The sequence below is a fragment of the Oncorhynchus mykiss genome, chromosome 6 (genome assembly GCF_013265735.2).
Source record: "Oncorhynchus mykiss isolate Arlee chromosome 6, USDA_OmykA_1.1, whole genome shotgun sequence".
Lineage (NCBI taxonomy): Eukaryota > Metazoa > Chordata > Actinopteri > Salmoniformes > Salmonidae > Oncorhynchus > Oncorhynchus mykiss.
The window spans coordinates 41734433-41754035 of record NC_048570.1 but is presented as its reverse complement, the minus strand read 5'-3'; the positions used below and the strand labels follow the sequence as shown (position 1 = coordinate 41754035).

At 40.4% G+C, this 19603-nt stretch overlaps 1 protein-coding gene across 1 annotated transcript; it reads left to right on the top strand.

Annotated features, from left to right (window-relative positions):
* Positions 1-1075: 1075 nt before the first annotated feature.
* Positions 1076-18933, top strand: rgs7bpa (regulator of G protein signaling 7 binding protein a). Its single transcript, XM_021606533.2, has 6 exons — positions 1076-2715; positions 5540-5706; positions 15273-15403; positions 16650-16794; positions 16907-16977; positions 17109-18933. Exons 1-6 carry the CDS (start codon positions 2566-2568, stop codon positions 17198-17200), a joined length of 756 nt encoding a protein of 251 aa, XP_021462208.2. The 5' UTR covers positions 1076-2565; the 3' UTR covers positions 17201-18933.
* Positions 18934-19603: the final 670 nt, after the last annotated feature.

The window sequence follows — 19603 nt, the reverse complement described above, 5'->3', positions numbered from 1 at the left end:
ATAGCCCTTTAGGAACAACTGAAGATTTATTGACACTTGCGAAGTATTGTGCTCATAAGTATGTTAACTCACCAGAATAAATATAGCCTAGTATTGCTCGGTGAAACTGACCTGTCATACACATTGTTAATGAACCATGGGAAAGGCATCATTTTAGTATGTTCTTCCAAGAGGTCCACACCGAAGTCAAATTCATGATTGCCTTAGATGAAGACAATGAAACAACATTAAGGGCTATATTCAATCTGTAAAGCTGAAGTGTTACAGATTCCATAATATAAATGTGAACGTGATTTCCAATTGAGGCAACCAATGCATAATTTACTGTGAATGCAGTCTCCGCTAAAACGGGAACATTGCCTTTAAATTTCAATCACAATGTAAAACTGAACTACCGTGATCCGGATTGAATTGAGCCCTTATTCGTTTTGAGGGATCTCTGTGTGTGTGTGTGTGTGTGAGTGCGTGAGTGAGTGAGTGAGTGCTCTATGTAATGAATTTGTAGAAAGGGATCCTCTCAGGATTATTTTTGTGTACAATTAAGTAGTAATGCATGGTTGGAGAGAAGCACTTACCATACACGGCACAGTGGACTCCTAATTTATTTAGAACATCTACCATATGCTTTCCCTTGGTGACTGTACTTAGCAAGGAAGGGCTCAGACAGTCACCACTGAAAACTATCAACGGATTTAGCGACTGTAATACTTTTAGAGCAGTGGCAAACCTGGGGGAGAAAACCATAGCTAACATTTAGTTTTGTGAAATTCTAATGTTTACAAAAGCTAGCTAGATTGCCCAACGTTAGACAGAGTGAAATTTCAAACAGACTTGATCCAGCCAACGGAAGCTCAAGTTAGTTAGGCCTAAGTGTTTTTTCAAAACGTTAGCTAGCTAACCTTTACCTTGCGGCTCCGCCAACCAGTTATTCTGGTCTTGCTTCTATTTCGTACACATAATTAATGTGTAAAATAGTGAGAACTACTTCCGGTTTGTTAAATGGTACCTCTGTTTCCAAACTTGAGAGATTGACATCCATTTGTATTAGGCTACTGCTGGTGATTGTTGCAGAACTTGCTCTCCTGTCTTTTGCCTTTTTTTTTTGCGTAGAGCACGCACTAGAGCCAACTGTATGTTGTTAACTTGAATTTGTCTCCTTGGAGATAAATGGTCACGCACCATGAAGAGGAGCGCAAGAGACGCAATGAACAACGCATTTCTACAATTTAGACCGGCAGGCCTAGGTAATTAAATATTACAAAAAACAAACATCTAGTCTATTGTAACTCTTGTTTTAATTAGTTTAATTATGTTACATAACAAATTCGAAACAGACTAATTAGCCTACGCAAAACACTGTGTTCAGGTGCAAGCGGTGTTGTAGCAATGCACTTTGGACACTGCATTGAATCTATTGTAGGTCGACACATAAAGGTCCAGACGTCATCTCGATATCCTGTTTTAACTGATATTTGACCATGTCACAAACTAACGTTAATTAATTAAGCTTACAAAACGTACATTTCTTTGAATTTTGGTTAAGTCTATAAACTGGGATGAACCAGATTTAGCCTAATAGTCATAACTTTAATTTATTTTTTCAAATTGGCCTACAGCTAGTTGTTTCAAATTATAACCAATGTCCATGTTCGGCCTAGACTAGGCTATTTAACGAGAATACACATTTCACTCGAGCCTAATGAGAATACACATTTCACTCGAGCCTATAGGCTAGCCTATATCAGTGAGTCTGGTTTGCTGGGTCCTATTAGTTAGTATTCCTGCCCTATGGGTGTGCAGTGTTGCCAGCCACGTCAGGCCTGTAGCAACTGCTCCGCTCGTCTCTTGTCTCACCAAGGCAAGGTTAGATACACGCTGGAGAAACTCGAAGAAAAAGACCTTGGGAGCAAAATCGGCATATTGGCAACCAGGAATAGATTTCCAGTCGGTTTCCAGTGGGTTAGTGATGAAGCAGGTGTTAGAATTGCATTAAGTGACATTGCTTTTTTTATTTCGACGTTTTTGCGTTTCCAAAAGAGAGGGTTTGCATACATTGCTGAAGATCCTATTCAATCCGTCTTATTAGTGTTTAATGGAAACGCGCAATTATAAGAAATGGTTGCATTTGGTGAATGCCAGTGAATGCGATTGCTTTCCACCGACCAACACAGCGGCGGTGCGCTAGGAAGGACACTTCAGCTAGCTGGATCCCGGGTCGGGTGTGTACATAGGCTTCCGTTACCGTATACTATCAGCTGTAGTGAAGGTGACTCGCGCCCCCTTTGCAGTCGAGGCAATGCGGAGAGGAGTCGCGAGCGCTCATCCGGTACTTCTGCGCTCTGAGGAATGCCTGCAAACATTTCTGCTTTTTCTTAGACTTTCTTAGAGAGAGAAAAATATCAGCTTTTTCTTAGACAGCAGAGAGAGAGCAAGAATAAACCACAGATAAACTGTCTCGTCACCAAAACAGCCTAGCCCACAAACGAAAGAGAGAACGGGATATTGGTGGTGGTGGTGGGGTTTAACGTTCTGTATTAGAGCTGTTTTACTACTGGATGTGTATGCATGAGTTCTGCACCGAATGGGCGCAAGGACCGCCCCAGATCCGCCGGGAACATCTTCCAGATCGGCAAGGCTTCCTACCGAGACCCGGAGAGGAGGGAGAGCACGGAGAGCACACGCAAAGCCCAGCGCGCGGTGACAGACTGTAGAATGGTAGGTATCGAGCTCGCGCCATTTACCTCACAATGTTTATTTCCTCTGCATGTTGCAGCTAAAGTCGCGTGGTCATCCACCCTTTTCTTTATTTCTTTCTTGAAAGTAATTTCATCCGTTTGCACTGATATTGGCTGTTTAAACTGCAACAAACTGCAAATGCACCCCCCCCCCCCCTCCATTATATGTAGGCCTATTGTCTGTGCAAATGAAATCCATTTGCGTTGCTGTTGTTGCAGAGAAGACAAATTGACCTGCTCATGTTTTTTTACACGTTTTTTTGTCATTGATTGCGATGGTGGGATTTGCATTTTGGAGCATCAAGTGTTGAATGCCCGACTGACGAGGATTTGGGGTGATCTCCAATATCGCCTACATTAGTGTTGTCTAACGGCTCTGTTTTGATGGACGCAGATGGCCACTGATTTGACAGGTGTTTGCAGAACCATCCGTATGTATTCTCTCCCCGCTCATACTGTGCACCAGTGAACGTCATTGAGTCTCAGTACCCGGAGAACAGCAGAATGCTCCTGAGTCTCGAGCGCTGGTAGAAATGAAAAGCGTTGTCCCGTCCAAAGGATTCAATGCTCTACTTCGTTCGATACACATAGCCCGAACTTAGCATAATGTGTTGTCATCTATTAATAATTAATTAATTGTACATAATGTACGTTCACTTTGTAATTTCATATCCTATATACCTAATGTTGTTAGGCATCAATATTGTTAGGCATCAATATTGATTAGCCTATCTTTTGTATTGTGGAGGTTAGAATAATACCCCTGTTCAGGGATCAGTGCTTTTTTGGAAATTGCTGTCAATTTATTCAAGATATGCTCTGGTTTAGAGAGGAACAATGGACTGAAAGGCGTGGAGCTGCTGTCCATAGGATGGTGCTGAATAGCTAAGGTAGTTATTGAACCTGCAGTGCGGAAGTCTTCATTGTGTGCCCACTGTAAAAACCTAAAGCTGCTAAATTGACAGCCCACCTGTGAAAAAAGGATGACTATTGCTATGATCTAACCTACAGGTCAATATGTTGTTCTGGCAACTGCTGTCGCAAGTAGGCCTATTGCAACTGTGTCTGCTGGTGAAATGTTTACAATTCCCCATGAGAAAGCCACATATGTTTACAGTAGCCTGCAATATCTAACCTAAAGTGCATTTGTAAAGTATTTAGACCACTTGACTTTTGTGACATTTTGATATGTTACAGCCTTATTCTAAAATGGATTTAAAAAATGTTTCCCTCATCAATCTACCCACATTACCCAATTTTTTAGAAATGTGTTATTTTTTTTTATACAAATAAATAACAGAAATACCTTATATAAGTATTCAGACCCTTTGCTATGATACTCCAAATTGAGCACATGTTCATCCCGTTTCCATTGATCATCTTTGAGATGTTTCTACAACTTGATTGGTGGTAAATTCAGTTGATTGGACATGATTTGGAAAGGCAACTGTCTATATAAGGTCCCAAAGTTGACAGTGCAAAAATGTCAGAGCAAAAATCAGGTCGAAGTAATTGTCCATAGAGCTCCGAGACAGAATCGTGTGGAGGAACAGATCTGGGGAAGGGTACCAACATTTTTTTTGCAGCATTGGAGGTCCCCAAGAACACATCCTCCATTCTTAAATGGAAGAAGTTTGGAACCACCAACACTCTTCCTAGAGCTGTCCGTCCGGCCAAACTGAACAATCGGGGGAGAAGGGCCTTGGTCGGGGAGGAGACCAAGAACCCAATGGTCACTCTGACAGAACTCCAGAATTCCTCTGTGGAGATGACATAAACTTCCAGAAGGACAACCATCTCTGCAGCACTCCACCAATCCAGTCCTTTATGGTAGAGTAGCTAGACGGAAGCCACTCCTCATTAAAAGGCACATGACAGCCTGCTTGGAGTTTGCCAAAAGGCACATAGGGGACTCTCAGACCATGAAAAACAAGATTCTCTGTTCTGATATAACCAAGATTGAACTCTTTGGCCTGAATGCCAAGTGTCACATCTGGAGGAAACCTGGTACCATCCCTAAGGTGAAGTATGGTGGTGGCAGCATCATGCTGTGGGGAGGTTTTTCAGCGGCAGGGACTGGTAGACTAGTCAGGATCAAAGGAAAGATGAAAGGAGCAAAGTACAGAGAGATTCTTGATGAAAACCTGCTCCAGAGCGCTCAGTACCTCAGACTGGGCGAAGGTTAACCTTCCAACAGGACAACGACCCTAAGCACACAGCCAAGACAATGCAGGAGTGGCTTCAGGACAAATCTCTGAGTGTCCTTGAGTGGCTCAGTCAGAGCCCGGACTTGAACCTAATCGAACATCCATGGAGAGATCTGAAAATAGCTGTGCAGCAACGCTCCCCATCCAACCTGACAGAGCTTGACAGGATCTGAGAAGAATGGGAGAAATGGGAGAAACTCTACAAATACAGGTGTGCCAAGCTTATAGCATCATACACAAGAAGACTCAAGGCTGTAATCAATGCCAAAGGCGCTTCAACAAAGTACTGAGTAAAGGGTCTGAATACTTATGTAAATGTGATATTTCAGTTTATTTTTTATAAATTGGCCCCAAAAAATCTAAAAAACAGTTGTTGCTTTGTCATTATGGGGTATTGTGGGGGGGGGGGGGGGGGTTCATCCATTTTAGCATGAGTCTGTAACGTAAAATTTGTTGGAAAAAGTCAAGATATCTAAATACTTTCCGAATGCACTTTACATGGAAGAACTTTGCAAGGTCTTGCTGTGGCTCGTGACAGAGGAACCTATATCCGAGGTCCAAATAATCTTAAATTATGTTTATTTCATTTCCCCCCAGATCGTCCAGGAGTTTAACACACTTGTGGCTCTGTATCGTGAACTGGTCATCTCCATTGGCGAGATCTCCGTCGACTGCCCCTCAATACGGGCCGAGATGCACAAGACGCGAACTAAAGGCTGTGAGATGGCAAGAGCTGCACACCAGAGCCTGTCAGTCATTTCGGGGTAAGTAGCTGTCGCTGTCCCTGGTGTTGAAAGACTACTATTGTTCTCTCTCACAGACCTGGGCCACAGCCTTCATTTAAAACCTCAGCTTGGAAATGTTATTTCGGTTTCAGACTCTGCTTTCAGTTTAGAGTGGCCTGTGTGAGCTTTGATTTTTGATCTGACTGATCTGTACATTTTTGTGATTGCAGCGTAGAACACACTATGGATATGCATGTTTTTTTAAATGTATTAAATTATTTGCCAACAGAGTTTTAAATGACCCTATCTACCACAGGAATCCAGTTGTAATTAGTTTTGTAAGGTATTCCATAACTATGGTCCATTAAAACAAAAGGTAGGATTTACCAAACTTTGTGGAGACAAGTGGGACCTCAAGAGTAAACCAACCCTGCCCAACGGATTTGGTATCTCAGATTTTTATATTTCAGCAGGGAAGTGAGGTTTAAAAATATATATATATATATATATATCACCTTTATTTAACCAGGTAGGCAAGTTGAGAACAAGTTCTCATTTACAATTGCAACCTGGCCAAGATAAAGCAAAGCAGTTCGACACAGAGTTACACATGGAGTAAAACAAACATACAGTCAATAATACAGTAGTAACAAGTCTATATACGATGTGAGCAAATGAGGTAAGATAAGGGGTACACTATACACAGGTGAAGTCGGAAGTTTACATACACTAGGGTTAGAATCATTAAAACTCATTTTTCAACCACTCCACAAATTCCTTGTTAACAAACTATAGTTTTGGCAAGTCGGTTAGGACATCTACTTTGTGCATGGCACAAGTAATTTTTTCAACAATTGTTTACAGACAGATTATTTCACTTACAATTCACTGTATCACAATTCCAGTGGGTCAGAAGTTTACATACACTAAGTTGACTGTGCATTTAAATAGCTTGGAAAATTCCAGAAAATTATGTCATGGCTTTAGAAGCTTCTGATAGGCTAATTGACATAATTTGAGTCAATTGGAGGTGTACCTGTGGATGTATATCAAGGCCTACCTTCAAACTCAGTGCCTCTTTGCTTGACATCATGGGAAAATCAAAAGAAATCAGCCAAGACCTCAGACAAAAAATTGTAGACCTCCACAAGTTTGGTTCATCCTTGGGAGCAATTTCCAAATGCCTGAAGTTAACATTTTCATCTGTACAAACACTAGTACGCAAGTATAAACACCATGGGACCACGCAGCCGTCATACCACTCAGGAAGGAGAGGCGTTCTGTCTCCTAGAGATGAACGTACTTTGGTGCAGAAAGTGCAAATCAATCCCAGAACAACATCAAAGGATCTTGTGAATATTCTGGAGGAAATGGGAACAAAAAGATCTTTTTTTTTTATCTTTTCCACAGTAAAACGAGTCCTATATCGACATAACCTCAGCAAGGAAGAAGCCACTGCTCCAAAACCACCATAAAAAACTGCACATCGGGACAAAGATCATCATTTTTGGAGAAATGTCCTCTGGTCTGATTAAACAAAAATATAACTGTTTGGCCATAATGACCATCGTTATGTTTGGAGGAAAAAGGGGGAGGCTTACAAGCCGAAGAACACCATCCCAACCGTGAAGCACGGGGGTGGCAGCATCCTGTTGTGGGGGTGCTTTGCTGCAGGAGGGACTGGTGCACTTCACAAAATAGATCATAATGAGGGAGGAAAATGATGTGGATATATTGAAGCAACATCTCAAGACATCAGTCAGGAAGTTAAAGCTTGGTCTCAAATGGGTCTTCCAAATGGACAATGACCCAAAGCAAACTTCCCAAAGATGTGGCAAAATGGATTAAGGACAACGAAGTCAAGGTATTGGAGTGGCCATCACAAAGCCCTGACCTCAATCGTATAGAAAATCTGTGGGCAGAACTGAAAAACCGTGTGCGAGCCAGGAGACCGACAAACCTGACTCAGTAAAATATATCACTAGCCACTTTAAACAATGCTACCTAATATAATGTTTACATACCCTACATTATTCATCTCATATGTATACGTATATACTGTACTCTATATCATCTACTGCATCTTTATGTAATACATGTATCACTAGCCACTTTAACTATGCCACTTTGTTTGCATACTCATCTCATATGTATATACTGCACTCAATACCATCTACTGTATCTTGCCTATGCCGCTCTGTACCATCACTCATTCATATATCTTTATGTACATATTCTTTATCCCCTTACACTTGTGTCTATAAGGTAGTAGTTTTGGAATTGTTAGCTAGATTACTTGTTGGTTATTACGGCATTGTCGGAACTAGAAGCACAAGCATTTCGCTACACTCGCATTAGCATCTGCTAACCATGTGTATGTGCAAATACATTTGATTTGATTTGATTTTGAGATACACCAGCTCTGTCAGGAGGAATGGGCCAAAATTCACCCAACTTATTATAGGAAGCTTGTGGAAGGCTACCTGAAACGTTTGACCCAAGTTAAATAATTTAAAGACAATGCTACCAAATACTAATTGAGTGTATGTAAACTTCTGACCCACTGGGAATGTGATGAAAGAAATAAAAGCTGAAATAAATGATTCTCTCTACTATTATTCTGACATTTCACAGTCTTAAAATAAAGTGGTGATCCTAACTGACCTAAAACAGGGAATTTTTACTAGGATTAAATGTCAGGAATTGTGAAATACTGAGTTTAAAATTCTTTGGCTAAGGTGTATGTAAACCTCCAACTTCAACTGTATACAAAAGTATGCGGTCACCCCTTCAAATTTGTGGATTCTGCTATTTCAACCGTTGCTGACAGGTGTATAAAATCGAACACACAGCCATGCAATCTCCGTAGACAAACATTGGCAGTAGAATGGCCTTACTGAAGAGCTCAGTGACTTTCAACGTGGCCTCATCATAAGATGCCACCTTTCCAACAAGTCAGTACGTCAAATTTCTGACCTGCTAGAGGTGCCCCGGTCAATTGTCGGTGCTGTTATTGTGAAGTGGAAACGTCTAGGAGCAGCAATGGCTCAGCCGCAATGTGATAGGCCACACAAGCTCACAGAATAGGACCGCCAAAATCAGATTGCAGCTTTAACAAAGCTTGGTCAACATTCGGTGTAAAGTTATACATAACCGTATCGTCTGCATACAGATGAATATTACAGGATTTAATAAATAGACCAATGTCATTTGTGTAAATAGTAACGAGAACAGGTAACAAAATCAACACTTCATAATATCAAGGAATCAAAGACTTTACACCATCAGAAGGCACACATTGTGTCATGTCTGTCGAATAGTTCTTAAACCATTTGCAAGACTCCTTATCCAGTTTTTGAATGAGTAGGGAAGGGTCAATGGTGTCAAATGCCTTGGAAATGTCTATAAATAAGGCAGCACAATGTTTTATGTGATCTAGGTAATCTAACACATCTTAAACAAGCATAGTGGCTGAAACAGTGATATGTCCAGATCTAAAAACAGATTAGTACATATTTAAAATAGTGAGAAGTTAAAAAGTTCTTGAAAAACGTACCCAAATGAAACTGCCTATTTCTCAGGCCCAGAATCTAGAATATGCATATAATAATGTCAGATTAGGATAGAAAACACTCTAAAGTTTCCAAAACTGTCAAAATATTGTCTGTGAGTATAACAGAACTGATATTGCAGGCGAAACCCTGAGGAAAATCCAAAGAGGAAGTGCCTTCTATTTTGAAATCTCCCTGTTCCATTGCATGCCTTCCCTCCATTTAAAGGGATATCAACCAGATTCCTTTCCCTATGGCTTCCACATGTTGTAAACAGTCTTTAGACATAGTTTCAGCCTTTTATTCTGAAAAATGAGCAAGAACGATCACATCGCATCAGTGGATGGCTGGGTGCCAGCAGAGTTTTGTATGCGCCAACAGCTTGGAGCAGACATTTTCTCTCCTATTGAAAAAGCTACTGTCCGTTTGAAATATTATCGATTATTTATTGTAAAAACGACCTGAGGATTGATTATAAAAAACGTTTGACATGTTTCTACAAACTTTACGGATACTATTTGGAAATTTCTTCTGCCCCGTCGTGACCACTCGAGCCTGTGGATTACTGAACATAACTCGCCAACCAAATGGAGGTATTTTGGATATAAAATAATCTTTATGGAACAAAAGGAACATTTATTGTGTAACTCGGAGTCTCGTGAGTGCAAACATCTGAAGATCAAAGGTAAGGTGCTTTTCTGACTTTCGTGACCAATCTACTTTGCTGCTAGCTGTTTGTAATGTTTTGTCTGCTGAGAGAGATGTCCTTACATAAACACTTGGATAGCTTTCACTGTAAAGCTTTTTTGAAATCTGACACACCAGGTGGTTTAACAACAAGCTAAGCTGTGTTTTGCTATATTTCACTTGTGATTTCATAAAAATGTAATATTTTTAGTAATTTAATTTGAATTTGGCACTGTGCAATTCAGTGGATGTTGACGAAAATGATCCCGTTAACGGGATGGGTGCATCAAGAAGTTAACTGGATACCTTGTCTAGTCAAGATAACTTGAAGATTGGGCAGTAAGGATTTTTGCCCTTACTGTATGTAGGGGGAGGACATGAATGTGCCTCTTTCCAAATCTTAGGGATAACACCAGTAGCAATTATTAAGTAAAAAATACAGGTTAAAGATTCAACAATGAGTGGGGCAGAGAGCGGTAGTAAGAAGGGGTCAGGTGAATCAACCCTGTGGATGTTTTACATCGATCTTTAGCAAGGCACTTAACATTATAGACATCAAATGGTTGAAATGAAAATAAATGATGTGAGTCTGTTAGAGCATCATTCTTTACAATCTGTTCTGAGGTGACAAAAGGACTGCCTGTTTTAGCCACCGCTCTCCAATACACAATTCAATAAATATGTTGATTTGGCTTTATTAACCAGAGATATACAGTGGGGCAAAAAAGTATTTAGTCAGCCACCAATTGTGCAAGTTCTCCCACTTAAGAGGCCTGTAATTTTCATCATAGGTACACTTCAACTATGACAGACAAAATGAGAAAACAAAATCCAGAAAATCACATTGTAGGATTTTGAATGAATTTATTTGCAAATTCTGGTGGAAAATAAGTATTTGGTCACCTACAAACAAGCAATATTTCTGGCTCTCACAGACCTGTAACTTCTTCTTTAAGAGGCTCCTCTGTCCTCCACTCGTTACCTGTATTAATGGCACCTGTTTGAAGTTATCAGTATAAAAGACACCTGTCCACAACCTCAAACAGTCACACTCCAAACTCCACTATGGCCAAGACCAAAGAGCTGTCAAAGGACACCAGAAACAAAATTGTAGACCTGCACCAGGCTGGGAAGACTGAATCTGCAATAGGTAAGCAGCTTGGTTTGAAGAAATCAACTGTGGGAGCAATTATTAGGAAATGGAAGACATACAAGACCACTGATAATCTCCCTCGATCTGGGGCTCCACGCAAGATCTCACCCTGTGGGGTCAAAATGATCACAAGAACGGTGAACAAAAATCCCAGAACCACACGGGGGGACCTAGTGAATGACCTGCAGAGAGCTGGGACCAAAGTAACAAAGCCTACCATCAGTAACACACTACGCCACCAGGGACACAAATCCTGCAGTGCCAGACGTGTCCCCCTGCTTAAGCCAGTACATGTCCAGGCCCGTCTGAAGTTTGCTAGAGAGCATTTGGATGATCCAGAAGAAGATTGGGAGAATGTCATATGGTCAGATGAAACCAAAATATAACCTTTTGGTTTAAACTCAACTCGTCGTGTTTGGAGGACAAAGAATGCTGAGTTGCATCCAAAGAACACCATACAGTGCCTTGCGAAAGTATTCGGCCCCCTTGAACTTTGCGACCTTTTGCCACATTTCAGGGCTTCAAACATAAAGATATAAAACTGTCTTTTTTTGTTAAGAATCAACAACAAGTGGGACACAATCATGAAGTGGAACGACATTTATTGGATATTTCAAACTTTTTTAACAAATCAAAAACTGAAAAATTGGGCGTGCAAAATTATTCAGCCCCTTTACTTTCAGTGCAGCAAACTCTCTCCAGAAGTTCAGTGAGGATCTCTGAATGATCCAATGTTGACCTAAATGACTAATGATGATAAATACAATCCACCTGTGTGTAATCAAGTCTCCGTATAAATGCACCTGCACTGTGATAGTCTCAGAGGTCCGTTAAAAGCGCAGAGAGCATCATGAAGAACAAGGAACACACCAGGCAGGTCCGAGATACTGTTGTGAAGAAGTTTAAAGCCGGATTTGGAAACAAAAAGATTTCCCAAGCTTTAAACATCCCAAGGAGCACTGTGCAAGCGATAATATTGAAATGGAAGGAGTATCAGACCACTGAAAATCTACCAAGACCTGGCCGTCCCTCTAAACTTTCAACTCATACAAGGAGAAGACTGATCAGAGATGCAGCCAAGAGGCCCATGATCACTCTGGATGAACTGCAGAGATCTACAGCTGAGGTGGGAGACTCTGTCCATAGGACAACAATCAGTCGTGTATTGCACAAATCTGGCCTTTATGGAAGAGTGGCAAGAAGAACGCCATTTCTTAAAGATATCCATAAAAAGTGTCGGTTAAAGTTTGCCACAAGCCACCTGGGAGACACACCAAACATGTGGAAGAAGGTGCTCTGGTCAGATGAAACAAAAATTGAACTTTTTGGCAACAATGCAAAATGTTATGTTTGGCGTAAAAGCAACACACCATCCCCACTGTCAAACATGGTGGTGGCAGCATCATGGTTTGGGCCTGCTTTTCTTCAGCAGGGACAGGGAAGATGGTTAAAATTGATGGGAAGATGGATGGAGCCAAATACAGGACCATTCTGGAAGAAAACCTGATGGAGTCTGCAAAAGACCTGAGACTGGGACGGAGATTTGTCTTCCAACAAGACAATGATCCAAAACATAAAGCAAAATCTACAATGGAATGGTTAAAAAATAAACATATCCAAGTGTTAGAATGGCCAAGTCAAAGTCCAGACCTGAATCCAGGACAACATAATCGAGCTGTTTTGCAAGGAGGAATGGGAAAAAATTTCAGTCTCTCGATGTGCAAAACTGATAGACATACCCCAAGCGACTTACAGCTGTAATCGCAGCAAAAGGTGGCGCTACAAAGTATTAACTTAAGGGGGCTAAATAATTTTGCACGCCCAATTTTTCAGTTTTTGAGTTGTTAAAAAGGTTTGAAATATCCAATAAATGTTGTTCCACTTCATGATTGTGTCCCACTTGTTGTTGATTCTTCACAAAAAAATACAGTTTTATATCTTTATGTTTGAAGCCTGAAATGTGGCAAAAGGTCGCAAAGTTCAAGGGGGCCGAATACTTTCGCAAGGCACTGTGCCTACTGTGAAGCATGGGGGTGGAAACATCATGCTTTGGGGCTGTTTTTCTGCAAAGGGACCAGGACGACTGATCCGTGTAAAGGAAAGAATGAATGGGGCCATGTATCGTGAGATTTTGAGTGAAAACCTCCTTCCATTCAGCAAGGGCATTGAAGAAGAAACGTGGCTGGGTCTTTCAACATGACAATGATCCCAAACACATCGCCTGGGCAACGAAGGAGTGGCTTCGTAAGAAGCATTTCAAGGTCCTGGAGTGGCCTAGCCAGTCTCCAGATCTCAACCCCATAGAAAATCTTTGGAGGGAGTTGAAAGTCCGTGTTGCCCAGCAACAGCCCCAAAACATCACTGCTCTAGAGGAGATCTGCATGGAGGAATGGGCCAAAATAACAGCAACAGTGTGTGAAAACCTTGTGAAGACTTACAGAAAACGTTTGACCTCTGTCATTGCCAACAAAGGGTATATAACAAAGTATTGAGAAACTTTCATTGACTAAATACTTATTTTCCACCATAATTTGCAAATAAATTCATTAAAAATCCTACAATGGGATTTTTCTGTATTTTTTTTCTTCTAATCTTGTCTGTCATAGTTGAAGTGCTAGGTAAAGTGTTGAAGTGTAAGTCCATGCTAGGTAAAGCTCCGCCTTATCTCAGTTCACTGGTCACGATGGCAACACCCACCCGTAGCACACGCTTCAGCAGGTGTATCTCACTGACCATCCATAAAGCCAACACCTCATTTGGCCGCCTTTCCTTCCAGTTCTCTGCTGCCTGTGACTGGAACGAATTGCAAAAATCGCTGAAGTTGGAGACTTAGCTTCCTCGCCAACTTTAAACATCTGCTATCTGAGGAGCTAACCGATTGCTGCAGCTGTACATAGTCCATCGGTAAATAGCCCACCCAATTTACCTACCTCATCCCCATACTGTTTTTATTTATTTACTTTTCTGCTCTTTTGCACACCAGTATCTCTACCTGCACATGACCATTTGATAATTTATCACTCCAGTGTTAATCTGCTAAAATGTAATTATTCGCCTACCTCCTCATGCCTTTTGCACACAATGTATATAGACTCTTTTTTTTATTTTTTCTACTTTGTTATTGACTTGTTTATTGTTTACTCCATGTGTCACTTTGTGTTGTTGTCTCTTCACACTGCTATGCTTTATCTTGGCCAGGTCGCAGTTGTAAATGAGAACTTGTTCTCAACTAGCCTACCTGGTTAAATAAAGGTGAAATAAAAAAAAGTGTACCTATGATGAAAATTACAGGCCTCATCTTTTTAAGTGGGAGAACTTGCACAAATGGTCGCTGACTAAATACTTTTTTGCCCCACTGTCTCTGATAAACAGAGTAGCAGCAGCGTAGAAAGAGGGGCTGGGGGGGCACACAATCCAAATAGTCCGGGTAGCCATTTGATTACCTGTTCAGGAGTCTTATGGCTTGGGGGTAAAAACTGTTGAGAAGCCTTTTTGTCCTAGACTTGGCACTGCGGTACCTCTTGCCATGCGGTAGTAGAGAGAACAGTCTATGACTGGTGTGGCTGGGGTCTTTGACAATTTTCAGGGCCTTCCTCTGACACCGCCTGGTGTAGAGGTCCTGCTTTTTCCTGTAGTCCACAATCATCTCCTTAGTCTTGGTTACGTTAAGGGATAGGTTGTTTTTCTGGCACCACCCGGCCAGGTCTCTGACCTCCTCCCTAAGGCTGTCTCGTCGTTGTCGGTGTTCAGGCCTACCACTGTTGTGTTGTCTGCAAACGGAATGATGGTGTTGGAGTCATACACATAACATGATGTGTAACATGATGCAGCCAACACCATGCTTAAAAATATGAAGTGTAGTACTCAATGATGTGCTGTGTTGGTGCCCTTTTTTGATAGGCATTGGAAAACCTCCCTGCTCTTTGTGGTTGAAATTCACTGCTCGGTTAAGGGACCTTTACAGATAATTGTATGTGTGGGGTACAGAGATGAGGTAGTCATTAGAAAATCATGTTAAATACTATTATTGCACACAGAGTGAATCCATGCAACTTGTTAAGCAAATTTTTACTCCTATGTAGGCTTGCCATAACAAAAGGGTTGAATACTTATTGACTTAAGCCATTTCATTTTTTCATTTTTTATTCATTTGTAAACATCTTATCTCATGGGTAATCTCGATATTGATTGCCATTTGTGTGTTGGTCCCACAGGCCTGAGGACGGAGAGATCCACCCAGAGATCTGCAGGCTCTTCATCCAGCTGCAATGCTGTCTGGAGATGTACATCACGGAGATGCTCAAGTCTGTCTGTCTGCTGGGGTCCCTGCAGCTCCACAGGAAAGGTAGGGAATGCCTCACAAAAAACAACATGAAATTATAACCTGACGTAGAGCCTTTATAGCACTATCATAGCCAGAGACGTGAAGCCTACATAGGTCTGCTTGTCTGATGGGATCCCTGAAGCTGCACAGGACAGCTAGAGAACACTTGATATCTTTACACAGATTCCAATCCAATTCACTGTTTACTAGGGCTGTAAGGCTACACATATTTGTACCGATTGATTCGGCACGAGGAATGAATACATAATTTATTTTGTTTACAAAAAAATAAAAACACTAGGCTTGTAGGCTTTGCCTACGCTGTGCTGCATGCCATTACCTCGTAAGTAAATCTGAGGCTGTAGTTGTTTTAACGTATTCAGCTATGTGCACATAATGAAAAGGAATTAAAAGTTAAATGAGAAGTATATGCTATAACTAACAAGAGACAACAGGTAGGCTGCTATTTAATCTGAATGGAAGTGTAGTTATTTGTAACTGTAGGACAGGAAGAAGGCCCATGCAGACTCAATTAGCCTGCTCTTCCTTGCACTGTATCAGGTCTAGTTAATAAAATAGCTTACAAATGGTCTTTTCTGCTGCTTCCCTCACTCGGATCCGACAACTTCTATTTTGAAAAATGTATTTATGCATATTTGTCCGGGTGGGAAAGCTCCATTTCAGAACTAGTCCAACTTTTTAGACCTCTATTTGAGGCCCAAAATAACGGTCCCTGTCACAATAGACAATGCCAGGAACATTGTGAATGATGTCACATAAACTGGACTTGGGACACAAATAGACCCCAAACCGTTTTGGGGTCACAGTTGCAATACAGTGGAAAAATGAAATTCAACAGTTACTGTAGTTCATTTTTGTTTCTTTGGCATAATACGTTAAATTAAAAAGCACCCTATTTGTGTCCCAAGTCCAGTTTATGTGACATCATTCACAATGTTCCTGGCATTGTCTATTGTGACAGGGACCGTTATTTTGGGCCTCAAATAGAGGTCTAAAAAGTTGGACTAGTTCTGAAATGGAGCTTTCCCACCCATCCTGTAATAGTTCACCAAACCCAAAGTTCGGTGTGTATGTATATATATATATATATATATATATATATATATATATATATATATATATATATATATATATACCGAACTTTGGGTTTGGTGAACTATTACACCCCTACTGTTTACTGTGTAAAACATGTAATTACTGTTACATTGCTATTATTATTATATTTAAGTGTGTGTGTGTATTCCAGGGAAAGATTCCTGTGGGCCTTCCAGGATTGACAGTAAGGTAGATGAGAGCTCAGACATACCCATTCTAGAAGACACCTCCTCCTCCCCAATGGATTGTCATCAGCTCTGCTGGCTAGTCGCCACAGACATAGACAATACTGAGAGGTGGGCCAATTGTGTGTGTGTGTGTGTGTGTGTGCATGCGTTGGTGTTATTACCATAATTCTGAATACATCAGCAAGACACATATTAGCACTATGTAAATATGATTTCATAGGGATATGAGAGAGATGAAGAACCTTCTCAGTAAACTCAGGGAGACGATGCCTTTACCACTGAAGAACCAAGGTAGGGCCTCGACTGGAGCGCACATATGGTTTCTATATGCTTGGATCTTATGTGTGTTAAAAACACTGTTGAAATGACTTTGAGATGAGTTTGAACTTATAATTAATTGTCTTGTCTGTGTTTGTACACAGATGACAGCAGCTTGCTGAACCTGACTCCTTACCCACTGGTCGGACAGAGGAAGAGGCGGTTCTTTGGGCTCTGTTGCCTGGTAACCAGCTAAGGGCCCCGCCTTCCTGGGTTGAAGGAGCAACGGTGACGTTTTACTTCAAGTGTAGTTCATGGCACAACCATAAGTGTCCAAAGAAAATCGTAGTGTCATAAGACATGCCAAAATGTGACAACATTTTTATAAAAACTTATGTTAACTAGAATGAATTATATTTGCCTGTCATGACCAATATATTTATTTGCTTTATGACATAGTGTCATAAGATAGTCATAGTCATAACAGTGCCCCATAACGGAAATAGCATAGTATGTAATGTTTTGGAATGTGTTATGACACTTTACGATGCAATTATGACACTGTTATGTATGTGTGATGAACAACACATCACGTGAAGCATTACTTTGGCAACAAAGACACCATTAACCACAATCCTTCACCACTTGTGTCTCCCACCGATCTATTACTGCCATTTCCAATATACGATTACATTTCTCTCTTTTGTTAAAAAGGCTACCTACCCCATTTTTTAATAATTTAATTTTGTAATACAAAGATGAATTGTAATTGCAATGTAATGAAACGAAGAGTCATAAACATATTTTAAATGTATTACAACTGAGTTTTTTTTTTGTTTGTCAGAGGTTTTCAGGAGAGAGGGACCATTTTAAACAGTAGGCAGGTTTCCATTGACCCAGGTTTATTCGACAAAGCCAAAGTCGCAAAATAAAAATATTGCGACGTGTGTAATGAAAATGGCTGATATTGTCCTGACTTTCAAGAATACCTGAATTGTTTCTCCTTGCTTTTCTGGTTGCCAGGAAAGTTTCACAATCCAATTATTTCAGATCTACAGGAGTGAAAGTTTCAAATATGGCTAATATTAGTCAATTTATTGCATTCTTTCCATGCTGGCTTTTGCGGGCTACCTGAGACATGAAACAAATAGCTGGCATACAGGCTGTCGCCAATTTATTCATGTGTCATTTGCCTAAATGGGTAATGGAAACGCTTCAACCACTACATTTTGTTTGACACGTTAGGTTTTAACGGAAAAAAATATATTTTTTAGGTGTGACGTCATTATGCCCAGCTGTTTTTATCGACACAAGATAGTAAAATTGAAACCAAGTGACAAGTTAATGGAAACACAGCTACTGTCGACATTATTTTCTTCCATACAGCTGAATTGATGAATGAATGGTGTGTGTGGGACACAATATGATCTGCAAGTTGGTGTCAAAAACAATGTTACCAAGTACAACACTTGCAGTATATATGGACACACTGCTAGATAGAAGAAGCAGACCAGAGCACAGAAAGTCTTGTGTTTCGCTCTCTGTTTTCCATTTCTTACCGTCCCTGTACTTTCTGTACTGACCTTTTTATTTAGTCTTCCAGGAACAAAAAACCTGCACCCAACTTTTACTTTCCATCTTCAAGGAGGAATATACTATATACAATACTCAAAAAAGATGAACTCCTTTGCACATGCAATATCTATCTTTAAATTGAGACCTTAGAATTGTGTATATACATACTCTCTAAGCGATGCGCTCGGACTTATTTTCCAGGTTGGGATAGTGTGGTGAAGTCTTGGTTGGCATAAGCAGGTGGCGTCTCCCTCTGTAAGGCACAGTCAGTGCGGGGCAGTGGGGACTGAGCATGGGTCTTGCTTATTAATAATAGTGCTAAATGTGTAGGGCATGGAGAAGGTACTGTAGTCAAAGCTGAAATAAAAAGTTATGTTATTTTACATTGTTAATAAACTTTTTTATTTAAACTGACTGATCTGTTTTTTAGTCTCTTTTAATTCTTTATAAGGCCCTATTCAGACTTGAGATAAGTTGACCTTTACTTAAAGATGCAGTCCAGGATCTTAAGACTTTAAAACCTCTACAGGATCGGTGTAACTAACCCCTGTGGGACGGTTGAGCTAACATAGGCTAATGTGGTTAGCATGAGGTTGTAAGTAACAAAAAAAATCCTTAAGAGGTTTTAATATGACAACAATCAGAATAACATTCATTTTGTCTTCTATGTAAAGACACTATCAAAAAACTAACACTCACCACAACAAAAAATATAGTAAAATGTACCAAGTAAAATACATTATACTTATAAATATTTTTTAAAAATCAAAAATGTGACCAGACAATATTCAGAAAGTATTTCAAAACCCACACAAAGTAGGCTACGTGATTGACAATGATTCTTACTTCTGTAACAATGTAAAAATGCTAACAACTATTCAGAGACTATTTTCAATAAGATTTAGTACAGACCAGGACTGACACAAAATGTTGAAATGGTAGCCTACTTTGACAATTCAGTGAATGCCACAGGTATTAGATAAGGAGAGAAAATACCATACACAACTGTTCTAAGACCATTAAAAAAATTACACAATTTACCTATACGATATGTAGGACAAATGTCACACGGTCACTTGAGTGT

What these genes read in the sequence shown, in the direction of transcription:
- rgs7bpa (XM_021606533.2), top strand. Translation starts at nt 2,566, where the DNA reads ATGAGTTCTGCACCGAATGGGCGCAAGGACCGCCCCAGATCCGCCGGG. An exon ending in CCTGCAGCTCCACAGGAAAG is followed by an intron (nt 15,404 to 16,649) that starts GTAGGGAATGCC and finishes TGTGTATTCCAG; the next exon opens with GGAAAGATTCCTGTGGGCCT. An exon ending in GACATAGACAATACTGAGAG is followed by an intron (nt 16,795 to 16,906) that starts GTGGGCCAATTG and finishes ATGATTTCATAG; the next exon opens with GGATATGAGAGAGATGAAGA.